The sequence below is a fragment of the Zootoca vivipara genome, chromosome 7 (genome assembly GCF_963506605.1).
Source record: "Zootoca vivipara chromosome 7, rZooViv1.1, whole genome shotgun sequence".
Classification (NCBI taxonomy): domain Eukaryota; kingdom Metazoa; phylum Chordata; class Lepidosauria; order Squamata; family Lacertidae; genus Zootoca; species Zootoca vivipara.
The window spans coordinates 54,312,797-54,332,446 of NC_083282.1; the positions used below are offsets into that span (position 1 = coordinate 54,312,797).

The 19,650-nt window shown below is 42.3% G+C and overlaps 2 protein-coding genes across 16 annotated transcripts in view; one reads left to right on the forward strand and one right to left on the reverse strand.

Annotated features, from left to right (window-relative positions):
• ATP2B4 (ATPase plasma membrane Ca2+ transporting 4) overlaps window positions 1-12,801 on the forward strand; it is a 181,939-nt gene extending 169,138 nt beyond the window's left edge. For 7 of the 9 annotated variants that reach the window (XM_060277063.1, XM_060277058.1, XM_060277064.1 and 4 more), the window contains one exon: window positions 3,149-12,801. In XM_060277063.1, coding sequence (XP_060133046.1) covers window positions 3,149-3,454 — 306 coding nt within the window. In that variant the 3' untranslated portion in view covers window positions 3,455-12,801. The remainder of the gene's footprint in view (window positions 1-3,148) is intronic. The other 2 variants (XM_060277066.1, XM_060277065.1) reach the window with 1 other exon arrangement.
• ZC3H11A (zinc finger CCCH-type containing 11A) overlaps window positions 12,358-19,650 on the reverse strand; it is a 28,015-nt gene continuing 20,722 nt past the window's right edge. For all 7 annotated transcript variants that reach the window (XM_035121403.2, XM_035121400.2, XM_035121399.2 and 4 more), the window contains one exon: window positions 12,358-18,611. In XM_035121403.2, the coding sequence (XP_034977294.2) occupies window positions 18,353-18,611 (259 nt within the window). In that variant the 3' untranslated portion in view covers window positions 12,358-18,352. The remainder of the gene's footprint in view (window positions 18,612-19,650) is intronic.

Here is a 19,650-nt window from a genome sequence, read left to right on the forward strand (position 1 = left end):
CCTGAGGCCATGACCTTGCAAGTGCCATTCAGTGGACAGTCTGTCCTTGCTGGTCATTTATTTCCCACAGGGGTTTATGTGCTCACTTTGCACAACAGACAGCATGATTCAGAGTTACTTGTTGCAGTTACTGCGACATTTTGTTATGATAAACATAACATTCAGCCACAAAGCACAGAGAACCATTCTGGTAAGATGCAGAACTTTGCAAGGAATACAAAATGGAAGTTGGCAGCATGAGCAAACACGAGCAGACTCAACTTTAGTTCCTTTTAGTTCAGAAATAATGGTAGGGAAACCTGATCCTGGCTGAATAAGGAGGCCAGTCTGAGGAATCTTAACATTCCTCTACCTGCATAGAACATCTCTAGTATTTGAACTCAGTGCAGACCAAACTGCTTTTGATTTTGTCAGGAGTCATTCAGTTCGTTAAAATAAAATAAAAAGATTGGAGTATCACCTTCCATTCGTTGGCAGCAGCAAAATTCAGGAAGGTCAACAAATGCCTCTTCAGGTGTTCAAAGTAATATGTGATAGGTCAAACTGGATGAGGGCGCAGAGAACCCAGACCACTCCCAACACCTCTGTGTACCAGCCCTGCCCTGCCCTGCCCTCTCCTCTCCTCTCTTCTGCATAGTTAGTGCATAGGTCTGAAGGGGTTGAGCTGAAGGCAGTTAGACTTCTCCCCATGACTGGGCATCCTGTACAGTGGGAGTTCCATCTCAGAGAGAGGATTTCCACTGCATTCAGCTCAACTCTGTTAGAACTGCCCTTTAGACCTTTGGCACCAAACACATGATCAAGAGAAGAGGGGGTATGAGGGGCGCATGCACACCTCCTATTTGAAACGCCTAAAGAGGGACTAGCATCTTGAGACGAACCGGGACATAGGAAACATCTTGGTTCAAAGGTGCCATGTAGCTAGGCTCAGGGCAGCATATTTCCTGGCCATATCTTGTGTGCTGGTGCCTCCTTCCCTTCAGCAAAGTGCAATAGAGAAATAGCAATATGCAATGGTGAAGCATCATAGGGGAGGACCGTGTTCCTGCAAATGCCTTCCCCCACCGCAGCTATATCTCCCCCAAGCCCCAATCAGGTATTTCATTAAGCAGGGGTCCAGAACCCTGGCTGTGGAGCAGGGTGAGTTCTACCTGTTGTACCTCCATTAGAACCTGCCCCTTCCTGGCACCAGTTAGGAGAGGAGAAGCGCCAAGCAGTAGTATTTCAGTACACAAAGCATTCAGGTATGCATAGCTCCAACCAGAGTTCAAGTTGCATTACCTGCTGTGTAATGTAAGATGTGTTAATTCAGTGGTCTACTACAAATGTTTGAGAGCACTCTACAAAGCCTTTTCCCCCCTTCGTAGTGTAAAAACTTCCTTTATTTAGAGATCCGATGGTGAGAACTGGAAGCATGACCTACATGTTAATAGCAGATAAATGTTGCTTCCATTGCATTCAAAGTTACAAACAACTGTATTTAAAAGAGGGGGTGGGGATTCTTCCCCCCGGTCAATAAATAGGTAGTTATTTGGACCTGTTACTAATTAGAATGTTTTTTTTAAGGTACTAATTATGAGCCATCTCTGCATAAAATACAAATTACATTGTGATATATTATACTGTTGGGATGTGTTTTATGCATTATGCTTGGTGGAAAGTAATATACTTATTCATATTTCATACCTATATGATTAGACTGGGGAACAGCAAGTTCTGATCATCGCACTTCCATGTTTGTGTTGGTTTGTCTGGGTAAGCGTGACTTTCACAAAAAATATGCTTCATCCTGTAAAGGGAAGATGTCTCAACTCCATTGTTCTGGAAATGTGATTTGCACTTTACTCATGTGACCGAGCAAACTGTGATTGAAATGGGAATTGGAGGGATAGGAATGCCCTGAGTTTGAGTCTGAGATTTTCTAAGCAGCCAAAGGAAATTAGCATTGATGTTTCGCTACCAAATGTGCTTAGAGCTACAGACGTTGCTGTTAAAGAGCCATCTGTGTAGAAGCCTAGTTTCTTAGCTATGTTCGGGAGTCGAAAGCTCAGTTTTTCTTTCTTACCAAGACACTCTGCATCAGAAAAGTGAGCTGGAGAAGAGATAGTCTAGTCTGTGATCAGCCAAAATTGCCCATATGGCTACACGCTGAATGTCCTTTCCTTGGGCTTTTTTGGGGGGGGGGCGGTTTCCACAAGCCAAGAACACTGAACCGGCTCCTGTACTGAGCAGCTAGATGCTAGCAAAGCAAGGGCAGGGAAACTGTGGCCCTCCAGCAGTTGCTGAATTCATAACTCTCATGAGCCCCAGCAGAGCCAATAGTTAGGAATGATGGGAGTTGTAGTCCAAGAGCATTTGGAGAGCCACAGTTCCCCGCGCCTTCAGAGCTAGGTCTGCAGTTAGTAATGGCTGCCAACTGCAAAGCACACTGACTCGTAAGATGGTTCTGGACCTCCTGCAGTTTAGCAGCCATCACCAGGTTAACTCTTGCATGCACACTGGTACATTCATCATTATCGGCATTCTGCTTGGATTTGCTGCAGTACACGGTCTCGATCAATTTTTTTGTGTTTGTGTGTGTGAGAGAGACACACATTCAGCTAATTAATCTTTATAGGTTTGGAAATTTAAAAGTGACACCATCGCTTCCCTGCCTAATTTCACCTTGAAGCAAATCACACTTTGCAAGAGTACATGTCTTGACTTGCCACTTTGAAGCTGTTTTATTGGGGGTATTTGTTGCTGCTGCTGCTGAACACGTAGACACACATTTGAGAATGGTTGTGCTTTGAATGTCCATGCATTTCAAAGCTATTGTCTTAGAAATGTTACATGTCTTTTCTTGCAGCTCCTGAAGCGTCCTCATAGTTGGTTGCCCCATCACACGCATAGTGCCTGACCTTTGACCCATGTGGCCATTCTGGTTCTCCATAGGTCCTCTTTTTAAGATTGATTTTAGCTCTCTTTTTTTTTTTTGGTTGAAAACTACTATTGTTGTTGTTGCTGCTGCCGCTGCTGTTCTTGTTTTTCATTATACCTGTTGAGTTCTTCTTCCCCCTGAAGTCCTGAAGAGCTCTCTCTGGCCACCGCTCACTTTTGTGTTTTTGCTTGTTTGTCTGTTTTACTCCCCAATCCCTCTTTGGTACAGATCAAAGTGGTGAATGCGTTCCGTAGCTCCTTGTATGAAGGCCTCGAGAAACCCGAATCTAGAAGCTCCATTCATAACTTCATGACTCACCCAGAGTTCATCCTGGAGGAAGACGAGCCTTCGACCCCATTCCTTGATGGCACCGACGAAGACCCAGAAGCTGAAGAACTCAAAAAGCAAAGTGAGGAGAGCCCAGACGAGTCCTCACCCCTCAACAAAAATAACAATGCAGTGGACAGCGATACAGCTGAGGACACTATTCCGGAGCCAGAAAGCCCTTTACACAGCTTGGAAACATCAGTTTGACCTCTGAACTTTGATCCTCCTCCTTCTCCCCACCCTCCGCCCCCTCCATGCAACTTAGGCACCAACACAACATCTGACCATACACTGCAGCCACTTCCTGTTAAGTGCTAATACGTATATGCCTATTTCCTCCCTCCCTCCCTCCTCCGCCCCCATTTATTATTATTTAGCCACAGGAACCACAGTACCACATGGCTAGAGATTTGCTTCTCAACCATTATTTGAGAGGGTTTCTCAGGAGAGAAACTGCCAGCTTTGATACGCCTTGTTCCTTCAAGTTGGGTTCTGTGTGTCTGTAACAGTGTACAGCTGTGTATACAACATCAGATGGTGCAGTTGTGGGGATAGCTCTATTTTATGTGCAGAATCTGAATCTTAGATGTCTCCCTGTGCCCTCGGGGAGAAGGCATGAGCACTAAGATGATGCCATTATTAGAGGGGGAACCGAATCAAATAATGGACATGAAAGTGAACCCAGTCTTCCATTGGGGGGAGGGGAGAGGGAATGGTACCTGATTTTTACCATTTTTCTGTTTGTGTATTCTCTCTCTCTGTTTCCATGGTGGTATTAATCACCAGAGATAAGAGCGACTTTTAAAGTCTTAAAAATGTCTTCTAAACAATGTGGCTTGAAGAAGGCCAAGCAACAAGGAGTTATGAGAGCACCATGTTCTCTGAGAGAATGAAACATGGCCTCTGATGGAAATGAGTTGCATATGAATTAAGAGCAGATCACATAGGCACTCTGTGTTAGCTGAGGTTATTTCTGTTCAATTTGACTTTGGGGTTTTACTATTTTGACTCTCAGAGTAATGAAGTCATTGGCCCTATAAGGTCAACATCCCAATTCCACGCCTGATGATGATGATGATGATGATAATAAATGATCCCAAATAACGTTGCATAAATCCAGGCCATGGTCCCTGTGTACTTTCAGAAGGCTTATTATGGGAAGAAGGGTAGCTCCTCAGACAGCGCAAAATGTAAAGAAGTTGGGCCAGGCCAGCTCTAGTAATGAGCTATTACTACAACTTCTCTTGCGTTTTGCGTGCTGAAGAGTTAACATTGTAACAGGAACGCAAACGCCTTTGTGAAATTGCAAATGACTTGGCACTATGGAGTTGGGCCTAGTTACGTCACAAAGCACCTTCCTCAGTTTTAATTTGAATGAGGCATAGCAATACGTCTTCTCCACATTTCTCATTAGGAGTGCCTTCCCTTCTCATTTCACCGAAACTGGCCTGCATCCTTTCTCCAAAATTGATGTTGCCACTTAAGCTGCCTAAAAATAAAAATAATTTTTTTAAAAAAAAAAATTGCTAGAGAAGGTAAATCAGCTCTTGCATTGAACGAGGGTGGCATCATCCTCATCTTAGCACACATCTCCTAGTATTAAGATGTTGGCCGGGCCACAGCCTTGCAGTGCGTAGCCATATGGGGAACTTGCTGTTGAAACTCTTCAGAGCATATCTCAGTGAGGGCCAGTTTGTACGAGAGAGAGAGAATGTAAAACTTGGTGTGATGGGTCACCACAGAATGCTTAACCTGGGAAGTGCTGCCTGGAAGCAAAGAGAGAGCCTAGTTGCTTGTAGCTGTATCTCCTTTCTGGCCATCATCCCAACGTTCAAAAGTGTACATCTTTCCTTTGGAAGAACGCACAGCAGAAACTCCTGTGCCTTGTCTAAGCACTGCCCAGAGCACCGCCTGCCACGTGGGGAGACGGTACTTTGCCAAGAGATAAGTGTTCCTTAAAGAAACAAGCAAAATGAAACTTAATTGAGTGTTTTGGTTTCATTTTTAAACTCAAAACCCCTTCGCCTTGCAGGTTGATTTCTGAATTCCATTGCAAGTTTGAGGTAGACCTGTGAAAACCCCTTCTCAGTAGATCTTCTGTTCCAATGCTGGTGTAAAGAGGACTTCAGTGCTAGGCGCAAGGAGCTGCTAATATCTCGGGGGGGGGGGAGAAATAATCATCAGTGACCATCTTAATTGCAAATAAGGCACCCTTCCATCCCCACAACCCTTGTTTTCCTTCCAGATAAATTCACTTCCATTCATCTGAACACCGGGAGGAATTTAAAGAGGGAAAGTGTCATCTCTTGCTGGGTGGCCTATCAAACAAGACTAAGAAAAACTTTTGTTTAGTTACATTCTAAAGATTACATTGCTTCAAAGGTCATTTTTCTATTTTAAAAACTTGCAAAAAAATAATAATGAAGTGGTGTTATGCGCTTGCATAAATATTTGTGGGAGGGGATACTGATAATTTTTTTGCTGTTGTTTCTTTGATATTTTTCCTTACCTCAAACATGTTTTGGAAGAAGAAAAGGTGGCTCTCACAAAGTCACTCCCAGAGATCTGTAATTGACCGGTGTGGTGAGGGGGGTCTGGCCTACATTTTAGTCCATTGTTTTTCTTTTTGTGTGTCTAGCTTCCTCGGGAGGGAGGGGCAGGTGGGGAAATAACTATATAAATATTATGCAAAAAATATATAGTTTTCTTTAGATCAGAAACAGATATTTTTAAGTCAGCCATATGTATTTTGTTTAAAGGAAACAGAACTGCTGAGTTATGTCACTGCAGCGGAATGTAGTCCCATGGCTGGCGGTTGGAATTTAGTGATGGGCCAGACTCCAGTCGGCTTCCTTTTCTCTGAACAGCCATCTTTGTACTTTTAAAAAAAGAAAAAGAAATCAGTTGTGTTATACAGAAATGTTTTTTTATATATAAATTATGTTGATATGGCTGGTTGCTTAAAGTATAAGTGTTTATTGTGCATAACATTCTTAATGTAAAATAGGTTGGGTTTTAGTTTCTTTCTTTCTTTCCTGTTTTAGTTTCATTGATATAACTGGCAGCAGTTGGCTGGCTTAAGTTATTCAGGAACTTTAAAACACACACAGACATGTGGCCGAGAAAGAGTGCTGAAGATATGAAGCACGGGCCCCAATCCACAGTCATGTAGGAATACACAACACACACACACACACACACACACACACACACACACACACACACACCCCAAAATGAATGGCCAGCATTTTGGGCTTCCACGGCACTGATCACCTGCTTGGGGGAAGAGGGGGCAAGGACGACCTCAGTTAAGTCACTACTACCACCACCTCCCCAAACAGTTGAACTGCACTGCCAAAGGTTGACTGCACCAGCAGAAAGATAAGCAAAACCAGTTCAACAAACATCAGCACCTGGTAGGGTGCAGGGCTGCTGTTGTTTTAAGTCCATGAGGCATCCTTTTATGTGCATTTAGATAGCATCCATGTAAGGCAATCCAAGCACCGAAGCCTAGTTCTGTGCATGATCTGCCTTTCGGGGATGGGGATAGATCGCAATTTCTGTGAAACATACCATGAAGGGCAGGAAGATATTTGCTGCCAATCGAGTGATCCCGGGGGGGGGGGGGATAATTCAAGGCTGTGCCATGCCAGACAGGAAATGAGGTAATATCCTGTGATGTGTGTTACTTTGCCTTGGAATGCTGTGTTGTTGTTGTTTTATAAGAGAGAGGAAAGAAACCCTGGACATAATTTTGCATCCAGTTCTTAATCGTAGGAATTTATTCTCTTTTTGTTAAATAAATTGGCAGATTGGTACCAAAGACATTACATCACTTCCTGTGTGCAATGAAGACTATCCATTTTTAGGAGTTAGGATTATGTAATTGGTTATTTTTATTGAGTTGCACAGGGATCTGACTTAATTTTTTCAAAGGTTTTGTGCAATAAGTTTTAAGATAATATTATTTTAGAACACAAAAAGACAACTACAGAAGGAAAACAAATCGAATTGTAATTTTAGCCATGGGCAATCATAAGCAGACATCAGTCTTGCTGAAGGGCAAATTCTGAATTGTCACTAGAATTCTCTGCCTGTGTTTTCACTTGCCTCTTCTCTTCGAAATCAACACAAGGCTCCATCATGATGGGGCTGAAGTCCACTGAAGACTCCTAATGCCTTGAATTTTAAATGGGCCACATCTCAAGATCCCCTTCAGCCATCCAGAGGATCTGTGTCTGCTTCACAGCATTTCCCCATCCCCGTCCTAGTCTACTCCTCCTTTTGGTTGAGGTTAAGGCAAATGCTTGAGGTGGCGGCAAGCCTGATCGCAGCCACAGTTTTAAAGAGGAGCAGGGAGGTCTTGGAAGCCTAATGCCAACCATCATCATCTCTTCACACCTGCTCGAGAGGTCAAGGTCAGCTCTGGACAAGGGCTCTTCTTCCTCAGCAGAGCACCTTGATGAAAGAAGGACAATGAGGAGAGAATATGGCTACGATGAGAACTCTCTCTCCCTCTCTGTCTTGTCCACTCTGCCTTTAGAACACCTTCACTCATATATTAGAAAGCAATGTAGCTTCCACGTCGGTCCTTCTCACACTCTCTGCCATCATGGTAATAACCCTGCTAACCCAAAGGGGCAAAATCTGCAAATTCATGTGTCCTTTGATGAACCCATGGCTAAGACTACTTGTTTGTTTGTTTTTCTGCCCATGAATAAATATATATACAGTATATTGGAATAGATATTTGTGTATATATTTATTTGAATGAAAAGGCTTTTCTAAAGAAGCATGCAGATTAGAATTTACGTTCCCCCCCCCCTTTTTTTCCAGTAACTAGTATAATAAGCACTGGTATTTTTGTATAAAAAATGAAAAAAAAGATAAAACAAAAGACTGAATATTATGTGGTATGCATGACATAAACAAATGGTGGTTTCAAAGCAATATGTACCCTGATGTGTTTGCCATATTCTAGAGTCCAGCTTAAAGTGCACCTGATCTGTAATTGCATTTTGATATTATTTAATCTCTATGTACAATGTTTTGCATGTATTTATATGGTTCTTGGGAAGAATTTTTTTGTTTTGTTTGGGGGGAGGGGTAAGGAGGGAGGGATTGGAATGACTGACAATGAGCTTCTTCCAGAACATTTGAAACTCCAAGCGGAGGTAATGCTGATTGGAACCATGATTGGGAAAGCAAGCCAATTTTTTTTTTTAAGGTGCAACAGGCGGGGAAAGGGATAAAAGTTTTGAACTAATAAAGCATTTTTTGCTGTTGAGCAAAAACAGTGTGTGAGTGCGTTGAGAGAATAAACTGTGCCCACTTGTAACCGTGATGTCTTCAATATATGTCCCACCAGTTTTTGAAGTCACTGATCATCTACTGAAGCTGAGATGAAGGAGAACCTGAACCGGAAGGAATGTAAAAGTTTGGCTTGGAACAAAATTGTAGTGCGAAAACAGTTTTTAAAATGCATGTGTAACTAAAATTGAAGTGACGTTTTCAATATCCAGTGTGCACAGCTGCACAAAGCCTCTGCCACTTCTGTCACCTCTCTGCAAGGTCCAGAAAGAGCCATCAAATACTAGCCAAGGCTGAAGGCAGCATGCCAGCACAGATAGAAATCCAAATGATCATTTATTTCAATGGGCGAAAGGCAGCCTGCAGTGCTTTTCAAAAACAAATGGTGGATTTTTAATCACAAGCCCACAAAGGCTGAGGAAACAACATGGATAATAAATGTTCTTTACACAAGGCAGCAACTTCCTCCAGTTACAGCAGTAACAAATAATAAATCAATGTTATTTCTAGCATTTCTTATCCTTTCCAAGAAAGTACCACAGGAGCAAAAAATATAATGCTCCATTTCAGTAGGTTTGTTGAGTGTAAGATGAAAAGATCAGTTCATATATTACACTTGTGGTTTGAGCATGTTCTTGAATCAGGCATTGAATGAGCTGGATACATGCACTTATCACACCCTATGTTTCATCCGAAAAAACCTGGCAAAAAGTGTTCTGATTATTCAGCCTTGAGCCACAATATGTTTTCATGATGCACATATGGTGAAATAAATGTATGTCCTTCAACTTCCATGGGATACCTGCTAAAAGTGGGGTGTCTGAAACAATCCGCACCGTTCAGCAAACGGAGATGCAAAATGTCTTCATTCTATGAAGGGTATTGTGCTCTACCACATTTCTTTAATAGGAAGACTAAAAAAATATCTATTACAGCAAACGTTTGCAACTTTAACATCTTGCTTTTCTTCCCTTCTGTACATGACAGCTGAGTAGTAACTCCCATTCTGCCATTAAATTCATTGGGACTTGCTTCCAGCTAAGTGATTATGGGATTGCAGCTGTACTCCCCTTCAGTGTAAGCAGGATTACTTCATAGTGCAGTGCAATGGTTCAACAATGCAGCTAATCCTTATAGGATAGTAGCAAAAGAAGCCCCCACATTTACAAACATACCTAGTGAGACAGGATAGAAATGTTTTAAGAATCCAGTCTGCCCCCTGCTCATGCTGGAAGAGGGTTAAGCAGGAGTTAATTCTGCGTCCAGGAGAATTGTGCACTGAAAGGGCAAGATTCAGTGGATCAGACAAGCTAGAAAACTTGTCTGTTTCACTTAATTTGTATTTTATGAGCAAATGTTTTTCATCCCAAAAATATTGTTGCAAGCAAATCCCCCAGTTTATTCCAAAACACATTTCTTAAGTCGACATTCTGTGTAGGTAACGGAGGGGGCTTTGATCAAAAGCTCTCCATTTGGATAAGGAACAACTGCAAAAAGTTTATTTTGTTTCTAATAGTGACCTAGAAGTGAAAGTTGAGCAGGTGTTTCTGCTTTAATCACCTTACTGTGACAGGAGGCAGCACTTGCTCAAATTCAGTTTCTTGAATTAGGGAACTGAAGCCTTGCTCCTATATTAAGTCTGGGAAATTATAATAATCCTGCTACTTTCCAATTTGTTGGTGGTTCCTGCTTACCAAGCCCCATTCTTGAGGTTTCTCTGCAGTGTGATTTAAATGAGACTCTGGATGTGTGAAAAGCCCTTGCCCTATGCAGGGTTCCGCATAGCTTGTTGGCCTATTGAAAGCAGTTCTCTGCTAGGGTGGTCAATTGTGGAAACAAGGCCAGTCTCCTGCACCTTTTAGAGCAGGAATATCAGCAGGTGTTGCTTGCATTGTAAGTTACACCTGATGAGCTTAGCTCATCAACACCACTATTAAAAATGATGGAGCCTGGCTCTTTAGATTTAGCCACTGGATTCTCAGCCCATGCAACAGATTCAGCAAGGGTAGCATTCACACAACAACACGGACTGCTGGCATGCACAGGTAGGCTCATGGTTTTAAATGTGCTGAGCACCATAAAATCCTGTCCAGGGTTGTTTTGCTTTTGTGCACACACGGTCTCGTTTAAATCAGGCTAGGATAATGCTAAAATGAATGGTTAAGTAAATGCTCGTGGAGAAGTTTGCTGTTTTGGAGAGTAGGGAAATGTGTTAGTGTGATCTCAGGCTGGGGAGGGAAGCAAGCAGGCCTGTGAATCTCCAAAGGGCCATGATTTTCTTTGTATGTAATTCTTTGTAATGATATCCCTTTCTGATTAAAAACCTGAGCCAAATAAGTACTTGGCAGAGAGCAGGATGATTGCAGGGTCACAGCAAGGTCATTGTTGCTTCCAAAATTGCAAGTGAGATACAGATGTTATAGCTGAGCAGTTTCCTATTACGGTTGTTTTTCCTATGCTGCCATACAATGATGCCAAATTACTTGTGGTTATTGGTCTTTCCTTTAAAAGAGCAGATCAATTATTTACCTGAGCATTGTCTGAATCCTGTGGCCTGTGTGGTTCTTGTTAGCGTGTGACCTGTGCTCCTTTTGTGCCATAACCTGGTAGATGTGAAAGCTGCCATTTTTGTGCCTTTCAACCAGCCCACCACTGCCCACGCTCCCTGTTCCATCATCTGCCGATGATTTGCAGCTGCTGTTTCTTGACAAATGAGTGATAGAGGAACTTTGGGAGATTTCAGGTTACAGCCACTCCCAAGTAATACTTCATTGGCAATCCTGGGACCAAGATCTATTAGAGACCAAAAAGGAAGCCCTGTTCAGGCATTCGGTTTATTATGCACATGAGTCTTAATGCTGCCTCTCTGTCATGTCGCTGTTTCCATGCATGCTGCTTTCCATGAGCTGAAGAGCAAACACATGCAGCGGGGAGTCTCCTGCACTTGTGAAGCTTCTGCATGGGATTTAGGACCCTGAACAATCATGCACACAGGGTGGTCTTCACTGCAGAAATTCACTTTCCAACCTTTTCAGCATTCTTGGGAATGATGACATGACTGCAGGAGCAGGCTTGGCCGGCAGGTCCCTGCCTTTTTCACACAAGATCAGCCTAAACAAGGCTGCAGTAAAGGCCACAGCATCAGTAGTTGGGTATATGCTAAGGGCCTCATCAAACAGTAGCAAGTGCAGTGCAAGTTACAGATACATGTGTCCCTGCTAGTGTTGCAACATAGGTGTGCATGCATATAGGTATAACAGCTGGAGGACTCAATGGCTCATGCTTTCTCAAACAGCCAATTGATGACAGCCTGAAATTAGATGGAAATTTCAGGTGGAAGAAGCCATCAAGCTGGAATTCTTGGCAGACTATCCATCTTAATGGGGTCAGCCCGGAAGTTCCTTTTGGAGGTTACACAGCAGCCTGCATAGAGGACTTTGGATTCTTTGTAGAAACTCAAATATTACAGGTTTTGATGGGATAAATCTCTTGTTAGTTCAAGTGCACAGGTTTGTGAGGAATAGCCATAAGAGAACAGGAAGAGTGAGAATGAAGGTAAGAGTCCCCAGTCTGAACAGAAAAGTAGTTGGGCTTTTTTGGGGGGGGGTCTAGATCAGTTTCAAAGTAAACATCTGGCATCCATAAGCAGGCAGGAGTACATCCAGCTCAAAGTTTCACAGTGAATCCCCAGTACAAGTTGCTGCCTTTTGTGTCGCCAATTTGCGTGAAGTCGATGTTACTTCCCTTGGCCTTGAACCCTATCATTCATTTTGGCCACAATACTTTTTTGTCTGAGCGGGTGTGGAATCAGACTCCCTCCACCATTCCAAAATCTTTAGGGAGGCTAGTTTTTTGTTGGCTGTTTTTGGGCCTTGCCCACTTTCTGAACAAGTCTGTTGGCTTCATGATTTCTAGAAAACTGGATTGGGATTGTTTACTCAGGCTATTTGCTGCTTGTAAACAGAGAAATTGGACCCAGCAGATCACTGCCTCACTCTATTGGCAAAAAAAAAAAGAGGAAAAAGAAAAATACAGTAAAACAATTAAAAAGCGTAAACCAAGCAAAGCCTCAATAGATATCAGTGCCGAATATTTACTGCCTCTTGTCTTCTGTGTCTGTCGCCGTCATGTGGTCCTCCACAGTCTGTCGCTGACAAATCCAGGCTGCGTGTGTGAGGCCATCCGTTGTCCATGGGCAAGCATTTTTTTTAAATCAATTGTAAATAAAAAGAAACAAAAATGTGGCCCATTTCTTCTGCTTCTTGGTATGTTTTGCGTCTCCAGCTGTGTCAACTTGTCAGCTTTGAGGAGAGGGTGGAAAGGAGTGAAACGAAGAGATCGTTCGCATTTGGTTAGTTTCTGGTGTTGAATCTCACAGTCCTAAAGAACTGAACCATGTTTGGGAAACCTGAGGCCTTGCTTGTGGGCTCTTAAATAGTGCCCCACTTGTGCCCCCTCTTAACTCACCCAATGGTGGTGGTGCATTTGCAAATGTGAACACATCCAACTGTTTGGACTATCATATGAAATTCGCTCAAGTTTGTAGTAAATTGCTTGAGATGTTCTGCCCATTTGACCCTCATACAACCAATGCTGCAGCCAAACACTTGGTAGTAAGGTAGAGTAGGGGTGGGAGAGGTAATGATTGCAGAATAGCCAGATGAGAAATCTAGGTAGCCTGATGGGTAATACAATTACGGTAAGTAAATAGGGGGTGCATGGTTTCCTTTAAATATCCACAAGTAAAAGGATTGAAGTTATGTGGCACCATCCCAGAGTTGTCCATTGAACCTAATTGTACTTCCTCCAAGGTAAATGTGCTTAAGTTTTAATGAAAGCTTGCACCTTCTGGGGAAAGGGCTGCACCATCCCGAAGGATTCAAGAGCCCCACAGTCGCACTGCACTGTCATTACAATCCTAGTTTTGTAGTTTTGTGTTCCTGGAGCAACGGTGGCCAGCTGTCATGGACTGGTTGGACGTGGAGGAATGGTGGGAGAAACCATCTGGAGAATCGGCAAGGGAAGAAGACTCAGAACCCAGGGACATAAAAAATAGCCCCTACTTGAGGTCTTGAACTTCCCACTGAAATTTTCCAGAGTGTCCATAATGTGATCAGCGGTGGGGCATTGTGAGAATTTACAGTGGCCACTCTGTCAGAGCACTTGCTGCTGCAAGGATCACGGGAAGACATTTTGCCAAGGACCCCTTCAAACCTTGAATGGGCGTTGCCTGGTAATATGAGGGGGATACACGAGATCATGAAGGACATGTTGGACCAATATTTATCCTGCTAAAAGGCAAGTGTTCATTTCCTGACTGGGCTTATTAGTGAAGCATTCAAGGTCAGGTGCTAGACAGTCTCAAAACCTAGTACAGTGGTACCTCTGGTTAAGAACTTAATTCGTTCCGGAGGTCCGTTCTTAACCTGAAACTGTTCTTAACCTGAGGCACCACTTTAGCTAATGGGGCCTCCTGCTGCCGCTGCACCGCCAGAGCACGATTTCTGTTCTCATCCTGAAGCAAAGTTCTTAACCCAAGGTACTATTTCTAGGTTAGTGGAGTCTGTAACCTGAAGCGTTTGTAACCCGAGGTACCACTGTAATAATTTGGCCTCCTTTAATCCAATCATAAATGTAGAAGACGCAGTCTAATGCTGCCTGTTTGGAGCCTCCCTTTTTGGGAGTAGGACAATCACATGTTCCCTTTACTTCAAGCAGCTCCAGCATGCATCATATGCCCAAGGCTACTGCCAGTGCTGTTCCATCAGCCCACTGTGCTAATAGCAGTTATTTGCAATCACAGTAATGGATGGTGACTTTATCTGCCTGGGTAAATTGCAGAAGTGATTATATTGCCTAGTGCAGCTTTTGCCAAGCTGGTGCCCTCCAGAGGCTTTGAACTATAACTTCCATCAGTCCCAGATAGCAAGTTGACACGTGTTGACAGGAGTTGTAGTCCAGAATCTGGAGGGCAGCAGGTTAGCTGAAGTGCAAGCAGCACTTACTTAATTATGGACATGATCCAACCCAAATTAAGATTGTAAGGGGAGAGTAAAATTAGGATTGCTATACATCTGGAATTTCCAGGACATAACCGGAATACTGCAGTCCATAAGCAGTGTCCAGGTGGAAATTGGCTAAATGTCTGGGAAAATCCAGACATATGTGCCCCCCCCCAATCTTGGCAGTGTTGTTTTTGCCAATTTTCCATAAAGTTAGCTCAAAAACATCCTTTTTTAAAGATTTTGCCAAAAAAAGCACAAGTCTTGTGTCCGGATTTCCCCTTTTTGAAATATGGCAACCCTAGTAAAATGTGTGCCAAAAGTGTCTTCTTTAGACTGGGTTGTGTCCGTGAATTGTGCAAGAGACATTTATGTATCCTGGAGAAATATTCTTGTCTGCTCGCCCCCTGCAACAACATGAGCTAAGTTGGAAGCCCTGAAACAGCATTTCCAGAGTCCGAATGTAAAGCAATCTAGATGTTTTCAAACTGTTGGTGTTCAAATGAACCTAAATGACAAAGGAGGTCAAAGTCATTTTCACTGGTGGCATTATGAACACCTTTCTTCCCTGTTAGAAGACTTAGCTACATGTAAATGACTTACAAGTATATCACATGCTGGACACCAATTTTAAATTTCAGGGCACAACTCAAAAGGAGAGTTTATGTTTGATGCAGGATTTCATTCCCCATGTAAACAAACCCAGATGGTCTTATCCTAATCCAGTTATTTTCTGCATCCAAATAAGTCACTTTAAGACTGCAGACTTAATCAGTGTTGCCGATGGGGGATTTCTCTCCAAAGAAAATACTGGTTTAAAACAGATTTTCCTCAGGATCACAGGAAAGGATTAAAGTATCCCTCTGCCTGCTGTAAGCCCAATAATTATTAGCATCCCCCCCATTAAAGAAATGCAATTTGCCTACAAAACCATAGGTAAAGGTAAAGGGACCCCTGATCATTAGGACTCGGGTTGCGGCACTCATCTCGCTTTATTGGCCGAGGGAGCCGGCATACAGCTTCTGGGTCATGTGGCCAGCATGACTAAGCCACTTCTGGTGAACCAGAGCAGCACACGGAAACGCAGTTTACCTTCCTGCTGTAGCGGTACCTATTTATCTACTTGCACTTTGGAGTGCTTTCTAACTGCTAGGTTGGCAGGAGCAGGGACCGAGCAATGGGAGCTTACCCAGTCGCGGGGATTCGAACCGCCGACCTTCTGATCGGCAAGCCCTAGGCACAGTGGTTTAACCCACAGCGCCACATCTGTATCTCACTTGCAATTTTGGAAGCAAAATGCCATGGGTGCACCCACATCAGCAAAAATGCAGTCGCTTTATACTATTTCATTTGCATTGAGACTTGCCTGAACATCAGTGGTCTCTTTTCATTGAGCTGGCTTTCAGATGATAGATCAGTAGAACCGTTCACTATTTATATAGTATTTACTTTTAACATTCAATTTAACTTAATTCCAAGCTTCCTGGGGGACATATTATTCTTAATGTCCAGAGTTCTAAGGAGAATCCTATTTATAGAAACAGCAAATTTATTATGACCGTGCATCCTACATGATTATCTGGCAGCTTGGACCTTTGCCCTACCCTATCTTGCCTAAGCACATATACCTGAAATAATGTTCAAGTATTACTCTCCATTTCCTATTTTCCATGTGTTAAGATTCTGGAATGTAAACTTGAGAGACCTCTTGTACTCTGTAAAGCATCAGTCATACTGATGATGATGCATTAATAATCTAGAACATGAAACACTAGGGAGCCTGGCAGTTTCTGAATAGTTTATTAACACTGAAATGTTACTCATGCAAATATACATGTTTTTTTTATTGAACTATGTACAAGCGCCTCAGAGGAGCAGACTACCCCAATTTTATGAAAGGTGAAAACTGTCACAAGTATGTAAAAAGAGCTATGATGAAACTGTGCAGATAAAAAAATGTAAAGGACAGTGAGAACCTCCCACCATCAGACTTAACCTCAGAATTTGATTCTATTATCTTTGATAATCCAATGACCTATTTTTAGTGCAAGACTTTTTTTAAAAAAGAAATCTGGCTCCTCAGTCCTTTTATATTGCTATCTCAGTTTGGGGCTAGTGAAAGCTGAGAAGCCATGACAGGTGGCAAATTCCTTTTCTATTCTGCACAACTTAATGGAAATAAAACATTGAAACACATTTCCGACATTAGCTTTATTTAAAACACAAATACTTCTCTCTCCTGCAGACTGTTTAAAGTAATAGCAAACATATCTGATTCAGATACAGTGATTTAAATAGAAAGCAAAAAGATGTACAGAAAGCAACGGAGTCTGTAGGTAAAGAGGAATCTCTTGCATGGAAAAAAAAATGAAGAAAAATGTCAATAAACAGAAGGTTCTGCATAAGCAGACACAAACTATTGCAAACTATTCACAGTCTCAAATGTCTGTTGTTTTTGTTTACCACCCACCAGAAGTTCTCTGGTTTTCCACTTTTTTGGAGCAATGTGTCAACTAGCAATTAATGCAGGGCAGCTTTTAACATAAAGTTTTTTGCACAGGCAAAATTTCAATGTGAACTTGCAAAGCACAGGGTTTTTTCCAAGTTAACATGAATATATTTACAACAGAATCAAGCAAATTTTTATACTTGCTAGGAACGCAAACAGAAAGATCCTGCAGGTAACAATAATAATAGTCAAAAGGTAATCATATGAAATATGGATGTAAGAATGATAGGGTATACAATACACCCAAGTCTCCACAGCCACGCTGCAGAGTCCATGGAACACTGCCAAATAAAGATCATTGGTGGGGCTTCAAGCGCTGAACATGGGTACCAAGGAAAGTTTGCAGGTGGGCAGTTTCAGAGCCACAGCTGAGAACTCTGTGGATTTGGCAGGGAAGAGTGCATATATATGGTTTACCTGGTTTACCTGCCAAAAGGCAGCATTCCAAAGCTTTGTTTTAAATGACGGGTGCAATGTCAGCAAAAAAAGGCCATCAGTTCAGGAAAAAAGAACAAAACCTGAGAATAACCTCATCACATGCCCTTGTAGGACATGTTTTAAAAACAATTATTTTTAATGAATACAGGTACACACACAAAAAGTCTTAGCCATTGCCTCATGGAGTTTATGCTTGCTAGTGGAAACTTCTAAATGGTACAGAATGACAGTGAGGAAGATTTAAAAAAGAAAACCAAATGTTCAATATTCTTTCCTTCTTCCTAAAGCCACACTTGTCATGTGGCAGCAAGTTCGGATGGAGATTACAACATTTCTGCTCCTCCACATTTTAAACTGTACTCCTGGCTCTAGAATCAAATTTGAAAAAATAATTGCATGACTCAAAGAGCTGCCACAGTAACTCGGGAATACGGAAATTACCCTAAAAAATCACAAAGCAAGAAAAATGCGTGAAACAAATAGACATTGAGGTTGCCACATCGCTGGAAAACAAAATGTGACGGTTAAGTAAAAAAAAAATATACAGGAAGGTTGTTGAGTCAACAAGTGGACCCTATGTGGGATTATCAGATTTTCCCTAGTTGAAATGTTCGTGGTTTTCTCAAAGTATTTCGGGTGGGCAGGATAGTAACAAGACAGTCATATAGGAACATCTCTCTGACCAGCAGGGCAATACAGGACAATCAAGTGCAGCCATTTCTTTCCTCAGTTCAAGTGTGCTTTAAGACTTGCCAAAACTTCTCACCAAGAAATGGGTAATCTTGGTTATCCAACAAAATATACAACATTTATTTTCTCTCAGAAATAAACCATATGGGGATGAAATCAGCTGTCAATCATTTCAGAAAGTTCAAGCAGGAGCTCGTCCTCATCTTTTCCTGTGTCCAGATCAATCTCTGCTTCCAGTTTGCCTCCTGAGATTTCCAAAATCAGCTTTTCAAAGTCGTCGTCTACTGAGGTGGGTGTCTTCCCAGGTCCTGTTGAGCTCAGTCTGCGTGTCTTTACTGCTCCATGGGAAGAGGTTGCGCTTGCTGTCTCTGCTTGCAACGTGGAGGCTGCCTGGTTCTCCGTATGCAGTTCGGAGCTTCACAAAGAGGGAAAACAGAACAATCTGATACATCTCCAAGGGGGGAACAGATATCCTGTCTGGACATGGGGAACCCTTAGCCCCAGCAGAATGGAGTGATATTAATAAGCTGCGCAGGAAGTTTCTCCTCTAGCAGCAGACAGGTCATAAGTTAGTTACAAATCTGAAACTTAAGTAGGCAGGATGCAGGTACATAAAGAGTAGAAAAAATATCCTTATATGGGCATTTGGGAGGTGGGGGGTGTTGTATAGGGCAACACGTATAGTTGGTGTGCACCAGCCCAACTTTGCTGCTGCGTTCCCACCAATATGCAATTATAGGAAGGTCCGAATAAGCATCTTGCATGATCAGAACGGACAGGGAATTTTGCACTATCACTAGAGGCTTCTAACTGCATTCAGCTAAGCATGGTTAGAAACCTCTTTTATGTATGGCCTGCTCTCCTCTTCACACACTAAAATGCCTAAGAAGCCTTATGTTGAAGTGACATCTAGGTCACATTATGATATGGTCAGGAAGCAGTTGGTTAGCAGAAAGAAATAGCTGGATTACTGCTATGCCACTAAAGTATCTTCTTTAGCTATGCCTGTTTACACTATGTAGCCTTACGTTTTGCTTTTAAGACAGCTAAGTTCAAAGTAAACTGAGCAGCATGAAAAAACGCAAGACTGAAGAAACTAGTTTATGGGAAATATTGGGTATGATAAACAGCATAAGGTCTTGAACAACTTATTGCAGCATAAGCTTTGATGAGCAAGATTCTACTTCAGATGCAGAAATAAAGTCCTAGCCATTTATTTATTTTATAGCATTTATATACCATTTAATTGCAAATACGTATATCACAGCATTACCTACAAAAGGTTATGTCAGAATAAATGTGTTGTTGGTACCCATGTTAAAAACCTATGGCATTAAATTGAGTCTATTCCCAGTGCCTGTCTGTTACCTGGACCTCCATTTGCAAACCTACATGGAAAGAAAGCTGAAGGACCTTATCCTAATTTTCACATGAGCGCATTTGAACAATGGCTA